General features: G+C 59.0%; 1 protein-coding gene across 2 annotated transcripts; it reads right to left on the reverse strand.

Moving 5' to 3' along the window:
• Nucleotides 1-561: 561 nt before the first annotated feature.
• On the reverse strand, nucleotides 562-9,279 carry Scn1b (sodium voltage-gated channel beta subunit 1). Of its 2 annotated transcripts, none has more exons than XM_076838236.2 (6): nucleotides 8,928-9,279; nucleotides 7,197-7,363; nucleotides 6,206-6,446; nucleotides 1,658-1,799; nucleotides 1,290-1,361; nucleotides 562-1,204 (listed from the first exon to the last, which is right to left on the reverse strand). In XM_076838236.2, exons 1-5 carry the CDS (start codon nucleotides 8,965-8,967, stop codon nucleotides 1,295-1,297), a joined length of 657 nt encoding a protein of 218 aa, XP_076694351.1. In that variant the 5' UTR covers nucleotides 8,968-9,279; the 3' UTR covers nucleotides 562-1,204; nucleotides 1,290-1,294. The 2 variants fall into 2 exon arrangements, with proteins under 2 accessions (XP_076694351.1, XP_076694352.1); XM_076838237.2 differs by lacking the exon at nucleotides 8,928-9,279 and adding an exon at nucleotides 8,046-8,563.
• Between the last annotated feature and the right edge of the window lie 1,067 nt (nucleotides 9,280-10,346).

Below are 10,346 nucleotides of genomic sequence, written 5' to 3' on the forward strand. Positions count from 1 at the left end.
CCCAGGCCAAGTGGCCGGAAGTGGCCAGAGCAGATACACGCTGTCCCGCCAGCAACCAAGAGCCATCCACGTCAGACCCCAGGCCAGATCAACACCCCGACGGGCCAGGTCGCCTGCAGCCACTTGCCTGCCGTCAGACCAGGACGGCTGACCCCAGATGGGTCGTCACCGCACAATTAGGTCCACCTGCTCACCCTCACAGGCCCCCTGTCCAGTCCAGCCCACAGACCCCAGCCTCGGACCTGCCCAGCGGACACTGGTTTCGCCTGCCTGGAGCCGGCCCCCAATCTCTCTCCGTGTGACTCTGGCTCTCCTCCTGCAGACCCCACAGGACACCTGCACCCCCAGGGCTCAGAGGCTCCGGCCCCCACTGAGCTAATGACTCCCCTCAACCAGGCTTCAATCAAGTTCTAAGTGGCTCCATAGGCTCCCCACCGAGTCCCTAACTCCCTGAGGTCCCGCTGCCTCCTGGGAGGGAGGATCCCGGGAAAATCCAAGGCTTTCGGACTTGGGGGCCCGGCAGAGCGGGTGCCTGGGCTCACTCACGAGACAGACGGGGAATCAAGTCCAAGAATCTTTATTTCATGAACAAAACTACTTCTGTAAAGAGAGACGAGGCAGAATGGGCCCCTTTCTAAGTGGCCACGATCCAAGGCTGGTGAGAGAGGGCGGGTGGGGCCGGGGCAAGAGTGCATCACAGGGACAGGGGACCCCAGGTCCAGCCGGAGGAAGCAGGAGGGGAAATGATGCTGGGGTCGCAGTGGGTACCAGAACCACCTGCCCCAAACTGTTCCAGCCCATCACGACCCCTCCCCCCCGGGGCCGGGCAGGGACGGGGCAGGGACAGGCTGAGCCCAGCAGTGCACGTCCAAAGCGGCCGATGTGTGCAAATCAGCAAGAAGAAGGGGTGCGGAGCTGCTGCCCCCGCCTCACCGACGACCCCTCCCCAAACAGGCAGCAGAAGCAGGGGGAGGGGCAGCGGCAGTATTGCTTTACCCATCATGCATGGCGGTGGGTGGGCAAGGGGCAGGAGAAAGAAGGCCGAGTTGGGGTGTGAGCCGAGCCAGTGCCCCTGCCCCCTCCCTCCCTGGCGGCTCTGTTGGCAGGACTCTGAGGCTCCTGGAGGCCCAGGAATGGCCAGCCCCCTCTGGGGGCAGGCTGTCCCCCATCAGGGCTGGCTCTTCCTTGAGGCAGAGCCCAGGACCTAGAGGGGAGGGAGAGATAGGGAATTAGGGACCCAGCAGACCAAAACTCTGGGGGACCCCCGAGTCCCTGTCCACCCGCCTTACCAGGGCTATTCGGCCACCTGGACGCCCGTACAGTTCTCTTTGCTTTCAGAGGTGATGGCCAGGTATTCCGAGCTGTGGGGGAAAGGCCAGGTATACCGTGACCCGATCACCAGTTGACCCCCCTCCCAGGAGAATGAGGAAGGTTGAGGCCTTTGCCCCAGAGTTAGAGGGGAGGGGGCTGTGGGCCGGACTCCCGAGTTTAAGGGAAGCAGGATCTGGAACCTGACCACCTGCCCCGGCTCTGGGGAGCACAGACAGGTGGCACCCGCTGGCTCTCTTGCCCCCACCCCTCCCATGCAGCTCACACCCACTCCAGGAAGTCTGGAGGTGCCTCGGTGGCCTTGGCCATCCCCTCCCACCCCACTCACGCATTCTCTTGCGCAGCGGCCTCCGTGGCAGCCGCGATCTTCTTATAGCAGTAAACCATCTCGGCCACGAGCCATATGGTCAGTACCACGATGAGCACGTACATCATGATCTCGGACACGATGGACGCCATGTCTCTGTTGGCTGCGGGGACCAGGTGGGGTTCAGGCGGCAGCTGAGGCACCTGTCTCCACCTTAGGAGGCAGGACACCCCCCAAGTGTGTGGCGCACTTGCTGTGTGAGCTTGAGCAAGTGGCTTGACCTCCCTGGGCCACACACAGGACCATCATGTTGCTTCCCCAGTGTCCTGGCTGTCACTCTGACTAACAACCAGGCTCAGATGGGCCTGGGGATCACCCTCAACTGCCTCCCTGTGGAACTTCAGGGAGCGTCCGCCACTCGAAAGGCTTGGGTTCAAACCCTGGTTTGGCCACTTGTCCGCTGTGTGACCTTGGGTAAGTGACTCAGCCTCCCCGGACCTCCATTTCCCCGTGTGCACAATGTCCATAACCACAATACCTCCAGGGAAGTGCTGTGAGAATTAAATAAGCTTTAGAGATGTTTAGACTAGTCCTCGGCCTATCGAAAACACTCAAAAAAATCCATTATTATTATTATTACTGTTACAATTGGGGCAGTACTGCGTAATGCTTAGGAGCAGAGAGTCCAGACACAGACAGCTAGAGTGCAAATCCTGCCTGGCTGTGCAACCTTAGGCCAATGACTCCACCTCTCTGAGTCTTGATGCCCCCTCTGTAGAATGAGGATGATACTAATACCCTCTCCGGGGGTTGCCAGGAAGAGGAAATGAGTTAACACCCCTCCTTGCCATGCTTGGAGGACTTGCAAAACCCCCGCGAAGTGTTGGCTACTTTCCGGAAGCCCTACATCCTTGCTGCAGTGCTGGCCCTGCCTCTGCCAGCTTCCTTTCATTGAGCCTAAATTTAAACTGCAAAGGGAACACATTCAGCCAGGGGACCAGAGTCACAGGCCACTTTGGTGTCCTCAGCCGGATATCACAGGTGGCCATGCACATCCCTGGTCCCCTCCTGGGTGGCCGGGATCTCTTCCCCTGGCTGCTGTCCTCATGGGGTCTTCCTCCCTGAGAGCGCGGCCCCTGCTGCCGCTCCACCCCGTGCAGATGGCACTAAAGCTTTCTGGGCCAGAAGGAGGGAGGGGGTGGGGCTGGACGCTCCCCTCCCCCACCCCCTGCAGAGGAGCCTGGAGGAGCTTCCAGGACTCACCCAGGTCCAGCAGGATGGCCCGCTCCTGGCCAGGCTCTGCATTGATTTCATCTGAGCGTCTCCCTGGCCCCCGGGAAAGGCCCCCAGGCTGGGGTTGCCCAGGCTCCCCATGGCCAGGAACCACCCTGAGCCCCTCACTGTCTGAATACATCTCAGTCCCTGGAATCTCCCCCCTGTTCCTGGAGCTCTGTGCCCACAAAGATCTAGGTTAACAAGGAACCAGTCTTCCCTCTCCCAGTCAGACTGGGTCGGGGAAAGGCATGAATCTGTAGCCCGCTTCCAGACCAGGCTACTGAGGCCCAGAGAAGGACAGGTGCTAGGCCAAGGGCACACAGCTAAGCTGGGACTCGAAGCCAGGAGCCAGCCTCAAATGCAACCAAACGCAGGGCTAGAGCTCCACTCTGTAACCCTTCCGCGACCAAAGAGGAGGTCACAGCTGCTGTGCACAAACACGGTCTCCATGAAACCCTGCGGACATCTCAGGAAAGGGGTGGGACTGCCACTGGCCCACTTTACAGATGAGGAGCCAAGGGAGAAGAGTCACACACAGGGCCAGAGGCACCTTCTCTGGGGAGGCCTTTGATCTCTTAAAACACCCCAAACTTCTCGAGAGCTTTGCTGGCCCTGCCTACACAGGGGGTCCCAGATCTGAAACCCTGGTGCAATTCTGCAGGCCAGAGGGTCCCCAGTTTGCTTTTGTATTTGGTACCAGGGATTGAACCCAGGGGTGCCTAACCACTGAGCCACATCCCCAGCCCTTTTTATATTTTATTTAGAGACAGGGTCTCACTGAGTTGCTTAGCACCTTGCTAAGTTGCTGAGGCTGGCTTTGAACTTGCGATCCTCCTGCCTCAGCCTCCTGAGCTGCTGGGATCACAGGCCCAGCCCGCAGCCCCCTCCTTTGGACCTGACTCAGTTCATTCCTCAGGGGCCACTACCAGGAGGCAATTCAGGTTGATCGCTAACCCTGAAAGTGCAGCAAGACAGAAAGTAGGAATGATTTTTAAGACATGGGACGGCCGGGAATGCCAACAATACAGAGATATTATCAGTAATGGAAAAACACTACAGCGGGGTAGTCATGTTGACTGTAGCGCCATGGGTAGTGCTGAGCGCAGGGCAGCACCACAGGTGATACTGAACAGTACTACAGGGTCACCAAAAATGCCTTTAAACACGGGAGCACAGCATGGTGGGCAAAGATGACAACACGAGATCACGGTGGGAAATGTCCCACAGACTCTGGCATGATCGAGAATGACAAGAAATGTGCGGTCCAGCCGGGCCTGGTGGTGCGTGCCTACAGTTTCAGCAACTCAGAGGCTGAGGCAAGAAGATGGCAAGTTCAAGGTCAGAGTCAGCAACTGAGCAAGACCTTCTGCAATTTAGTGAGATGCTGTCTCAAAATAAAGAAATAAAAATAAAATAAAAATTTAAAAAAGGACTGGGGATGTAGATCAGCAGTAAAGCACCCCTGGGTTGGACCCCCAGTACCAAAAGAAAAAAAAGAAGCAAACAAATCCCCCCAAAAAACAGTATCATAGAGAGTACAAAATAAAATACTGGGGGTGGTGGATGTAAAAAGCCATACTCTAATAGGGTGGATAGGAAGCACTAGAATACGGTGTTAATGCTGAAAACATGGACTTCCAGAAGGCAGCACAAAGGACTCTGTGTTGTGTTAAATATTGTTAAAAATGTAGGCTCTGGGAGGCGGCATGATAGGGTAGATTATGAGAGGAAGAGCACTGTTCCCAGGGCACGGGTGGGCCTGTGCTAAGCAGGTAAGGACAGCTCTCTGAGCAAGGCTCCATGGCCAAGATGGGAAAAACCAGGGGACAACATTTCCTGGAGCCTCCCCACCTGCCTCCCCCTCTCCTGGGCACTGATTCCTGGTAGTGGAATAAGCCAGGTTTTGTAGAGGCCGGGAGGCCGGGCGTCTTTATTAGAGTCACTCAGCTCTATCCCCTATGTCACTGGTGACTCCATCTTCCGTGTCCAGGGCTGACCACCCACCCAACACGGTGACGTGGGCCACCGAGTGGCTCCCGTACATCTTCTGAATTGCCTTCTGCTGATCCACTTGGATAGGAAACGTAAAAACGCTAATTATATAAAGAGTCCCGCAGGCTCCGGCTGACGAGGGAGGGCGGTGATTCATGCCAGGAACGGAAACGACCGTCACCCAGGAGCGGCTGGGTTCAGATCCAGGTCCTGACTCTGTCACCTTGGCCCTGAGATCTTCCCTCCCTGAGCCTCTGCTTTCTCATCTGCAAAATGGGGGCATAAGAACCCCTGGCCCCGAGGGAGGGCGGGAGGGCTCAGGGAGGGACTTCCTGGATGGCACTCAGGCCAGCACTGTCTCCTGGAGAGGGAGCGTAATGCGTGCAGTCCGTGATGCTGTGTGTGCTGCGGTCCCAGGGGACAGACTTGCCATGGCTCTTTGCTGGCTCCAGGCCTAAAGTAGCTTCCTGACTAAGCCAGTGAGCCACAGGGCCCTGGAAAATTCCAACTCATGCCAATCAGAGCACGGGCCAGAGAAGGGGTGGAGCTCCTGCAGAGCGGGGGTCTCAGGCAGCTGAAGAGGAACCCTTGAGTCGGTGGACAAACCCCAGAGACCCTGCTGCCCACACTGGGGCCCCTGGCCCTATGGCACCCACCCCCCACCTTCGAAAACGCACTAGAGACGACTGTGGGCCCACCCAGATCTGCTGGGTCAGACCAGACACCTGAACAAGCCGCTGGTGGCATGTGAGGCGCTCTCCTCTGGGTGACGTCCTCTGCCAGGTCAGACGCAGGCAGGACCAAGGCTATGGGGCCATCAGAACACGACCCTTGTCCTCCAGCACCAGGCCCCGCTGCGAGCCAGGCGCAGGACAGCAGCCGGTCTCCAGCCCCGTGCTCAACCCTCATAACTCCCGAGACATCGGAATGACTCAAAGGACACCCCCCAAGGGTACTCCTATCATCTCAGAGACAACCCTGTGGCCCAGAGACAAGAAGGTACCTGCAGGAGGTCACACAGCACAGGCCACCAAGCTGGGTTTGGTACCTACAATGTCTGTGGGGAGGAGCCTGCTGGGACCTCTCCGGTGGGGTGAGGGGAAGTGGAGTCCAGAGCTGGGGGGCCCGCACAGGGGGACGGGGGGGGGGGGACAGACACGGACATGGACACGACGCTCCCGCTATTGCTGTGGGCGGTTGGCTGGCCCAGGCATGGAGCCAGCCCGGCCCCTATCTGCCATCTGTCCCTCCATCTGGTTCACGGTGGGCAACGGGGCGAAGGGGCAGGCAGGGCCCACTCACCTTTGTCCACCACCTCAAGGTGGATCTTTTTGACAACGCTGGTGTTGTGCTCGTAGTTCTCAAAGAACAGCAGGCGGTAGACATGGCATTCGTAGTCACCTGAGTGGTTGTAGGTGACATTGGTGATGAAGATGGACAGGTCCTGCAGGTCCTTGGTACCCCGGCTGCCATTCCACACCACTCGGCCCTCAAAGCGCTCGTCTTCCTCCAGCTGCAGCACCTCGTTCTCATAGCGCAGGATCTGGGGGTGGTGGGAGGTGGGGGTCACTGCCTGGGCCCGTCTCCCCCAGCCCCGTCCCCTGATTCTGTCCCCTGCCATGACACAGACGGCACACACATGGACTCAGTCACCTTAATCTCGGGCCGGATGGAGGCAGAGGGTCTGGGATTGCACCTGACTGAGACCTTGACTCTGCCTCTAGTCCTGAGGTACATGCACCCTCCGTCACCCTCCCAAGCCCCTCGCGGTCTGCCATCCTTCCCCAGCCTCTGGACACACGCTTCAGGCAGGGACAGGGCAGCCTGAGCCCAGCTGCTGTGGACCCCAGTTCTCTAGTGGTATCACATGCCCCCACCACAGGCAATTCCAAACACAGAGGATAAAGGATGTTAAAAAAAGAAGAAGAAAAAGAAAAAAAGTTCTGTTTTTTCTCACTGATGACTATTCACAACATTTTTGCTGATGCCAAATAATTCCAGGGACCTTCATTTCATGCCAGTCATATGCCAAGTGCAATTTATTCCTCACACAGCTCTATGGGCAGGAGACCCCTGCCACCCCATCATTACAGAGGGGGAAACTGAGGCTCAGAGAGGCCCAGGGACTTGCCCAAAGGCACCAGCTGGTCAGTGGTGGAGCCAGTATTTGAATCCAGGTCATAATTCCTAGCCACATTGTTATTATTAAGACAACCCCTGCCTCCAGAGCCAGCCCCACCAACTCCTCACACAGTCACTTGCCCTCCCGTGCCCACCCCAGGCACCCACACACCTTGACAAACTCCTCAGTGCCCTTCTGGCGGAAGGTCCACTCGGTGAAGGTCTCTGCGGTGGTCTCACTTCGACGCTTGCACGAGATGCACAGTATTTTGAAGGTCATCCCATACACAGCCTCAGTCTCTGAATCCACCTCCACACAGCCCCCCCAGGCCGAGGACACTGTGGGGACAGCAGGCTCAAGTCGAGCAGGGGCACCGGTCACCCTAGGCGATGCCCGGCTCACTGGCTGCTGACTCCCAGGGCCTTCAGAAACCATCTGGTTCCCCTCAGTAGTGATTACAGATCGACGGACCCATGTGCCAAGCAGGTTCTGCCTCTCCCTCTCTGTGTGACCTTGGCCAATCACTCAGCTCTGAGCCTCAGTTCACCTCTCTGTTTAGTAAAAGAACTGATCATCTTTGTTTCTAGTAGTTGTGCAGAATCCTAAGGAGGTCCAGAAAACAGTTCTGTCAATGTGGTCAGTAACTCAGCCTGTGCCACCCAACTACCCCTCGCTCAGAAGGTCCCTTGCCCAAAGCACCAATGCATCCAGGTGGCTGGACTAGAATTCCGGCTGCTTTTCAAGTTCAAGACGGCAGAGCCATTTCCACCACTCGACTGCTGTGCAAAACCAACCATGGTTTAAGACAAGGGATGGCTTCAGGAGGTGAACCCGCACTCCAGCTCTGCTCCCTCTTCCCACAAGCCCCTGTGTGAGCCACCCCCTCTGTCCCCTCTGCCCCAGGCTTCCTCCCCTGCAGACCTCCACCCCATCAATTCGTTTCTCAAAAGCTCTTTCCTCCCTTAGGGCCTTGCACCTCCACTGTATCCAGGCCGTTTGGGTCCCTCCTTCCCCTCTTACCTGCCACCCCCTCCCTGCCTCCCAGTGCTCTCCAGCTAAAGCTGTGTCTCCAGCTTCAGGTCTGGGTCTTTTCCTGGTCCCTGAGTCTCCTCCTCTCTGTATCTTCAGGGATTCTCGTCTGCTCCCCTGATGTCTCTGTTTCCCAAGCTCCTCTTTGGGGCCTCTCTGAAGGTCCTGACTTCGTGACTTCCTCTCCTCTTTGCAGGCTCAGAGTCACTCTGTTAGGTCTCTGTGGCCACCTTTGGATATTTCTCCCTTTTTAAATTCCACCCCGCATTCTCTCCCTGGTCTGTCTCCATCTCCCTCCCTCATCTCCCCATCTTCTGCCTCTCTCAAGTTTCTCTCTCTACCTTGCTTACACACTTAACTCACTCTCTCTCTCTCTCTCTCTCTCTCTCTCTCTCTCTCTCTCATCCTTCGGTCTCCCACTCTAGCCCCACATCCCCAGTCTCCCAGAGGAGCACTCGATGTCCTTCCATGTCTCTGGCCTCCTCCCTCCCGTCTCCATCTCTCCCAGTCTCTCAGTCTCTAGTCCCAGTCTCGGGGCACCGCCTTCCCCCCTCCCTCCCGCGGCTGTGGGTGTCACATTGCAGCCTGCGGGGCTCTGGGAGCAGCTGACTCCGCGTTTCCTCGCCCCCGGCTGGGCGCCCGCAGCGGCGAGGCCGTGCCAACCGGGTCCCCGCCGGCTCTCGCCCACCGCGCTTCCACCGCCCTCCGGGGCCCGGCTCCCCGCGCGCACAACTTCTGAAGCGGACTTCGCGGGGCCGGGGGATGGGCAGGGGGCGGCCCTGGAGCGTCCGCCCGGCGTCCGGAGCGCGAATCCCGCAATCCCGCCAGTGCCCCGGCAGCGCCCCTAGCCGCGCCCGCCCCCAGCGCACTCACCCAGTGCCGCGCCGACCACGAAGGCCAGCAGCGTCCCCATCGCTGCGCTGCGCACGCTGCGCCCCCCTCCCGGGCCGCCGGTATTAATAGCGTGGCGAGCGGCGGCGGGCCCGGGCGGAGGTTCGAATGTCCCCGGGAGCGCGCGGGCGCAGCAGCTGCGGCTCTGGGACCGGCGAGGGGGAGGAGGGGGGGCGCGGCCCCCCCGCTCCGGTTACCGCCGGGGGCCCAGCCCCGGAGCCCGGCGTCCGGGCATCCCCGCCGCGCGAGCGGCGGCCGCTGCTCGGGCTGCTGCGCTGGCGCGCACAGCCGGGCGCATCCGCCAGGTGCACCGACCCCGGCCCGGCTCCGACTCGGGCGCGCTGGGGCGCGGACAGCGGTCTCCTGCGCACTGCAGCGGCGGCGACGGCGGCGGCGGCGGCGGCGGCGGCGGCCCGGGGAGGGAGGAGGGAGAGGGAGGGGGCGGGATGAATCACCGCGGGGGGAGGGCGCGGCCGCCCAGCCTTTGCCGCAGCGGCCCGGGAGGCGCCCGCTGCGCTGGCCTCTCTGGTGGCGCAGGGACCGAAGCTTCTGGGCGCGGGGACGGTGGTCTGTGTGTCTGCCACCCCGCCCGACTCTGGGGATCCCTCATCTTCCGAGTCTGAGAAAGGTCACCTCCGGACACACAAGAGGACTTAGCGGGCAGTTTGGGGAACGGACGGGCTCTCCAAAATATGGATGGAGGTCATCCTCATGAGTTCGAGTGGATTGTGGCTGGATCATCCAAGTGACCTGGCCCTGAGGTCCCTGATATCCAGGCCTGCAGGTCACCATGGAGGGACCCAAGTGGACATGGGGGCGGAGTTCAGGGTAGGGCTACAAATAATATACTGGAAGGGCACCCTGGAGTCCAAACCGGGGGCACCCTGGAGTCCAACACGGAAAAGAGACTTGGGGGTTTGAAGGTGCCCTTTTGGTTTTTTGGGGTTTTTTTGGAGGGCCATTCTCATGATCCCTCGCCCCTCTCTTTAAGTCTCTGACGTCATCTACCCCTCTCTCCTCCCACTCCATTCGGCAATCCAGGTCCCCTCTCACCCCAGCACAGCAGAGCTCCTTCCTGCCTTTGCCCTAGTTCTTCCCTCTGCCTGGACAGAACACTCTCCCCAGGTGACTAAAGGGCTCAGTCCCTCACCTCCTGAAGCTTCTCAAGTCTTGTGTCTTATTCAAGGTAAATGTCTCTACTTGACCTTCTTTACTTTTTTCTCCTCAGTGTCTCTACCTATGCTCTTTTATACAGTTGATCTGTTCGCTGTCTGTCCCTCCAACCCTGTAATGGAAGATCCCCCAGAGTGAGGACCATCTTCAGCACTTTGAACTGTACATTGTAGGTACTCATTATCTGTCACATGAATAAACACCAGTGCTTATTTAACCCTTCGGATT

The sequence above is a fragment of the Callospermophilus lateralis genome, chromosome 18 (genome assembly GCF_048772815.1).
Source record: "Callospermophilus lateralis isolate mCalLat2 chromosome 18, mCalLat2.hap1, whole genome shotgun sequence".
In the NCBI taxonomy this organism is placed as follows: domain Eukaryota; kingdom Metazoa; phylum Chordata; class Mammalia; order Rodentia; family Sciuridae; genus Callospermophilus; species Callospermophilus lateralis.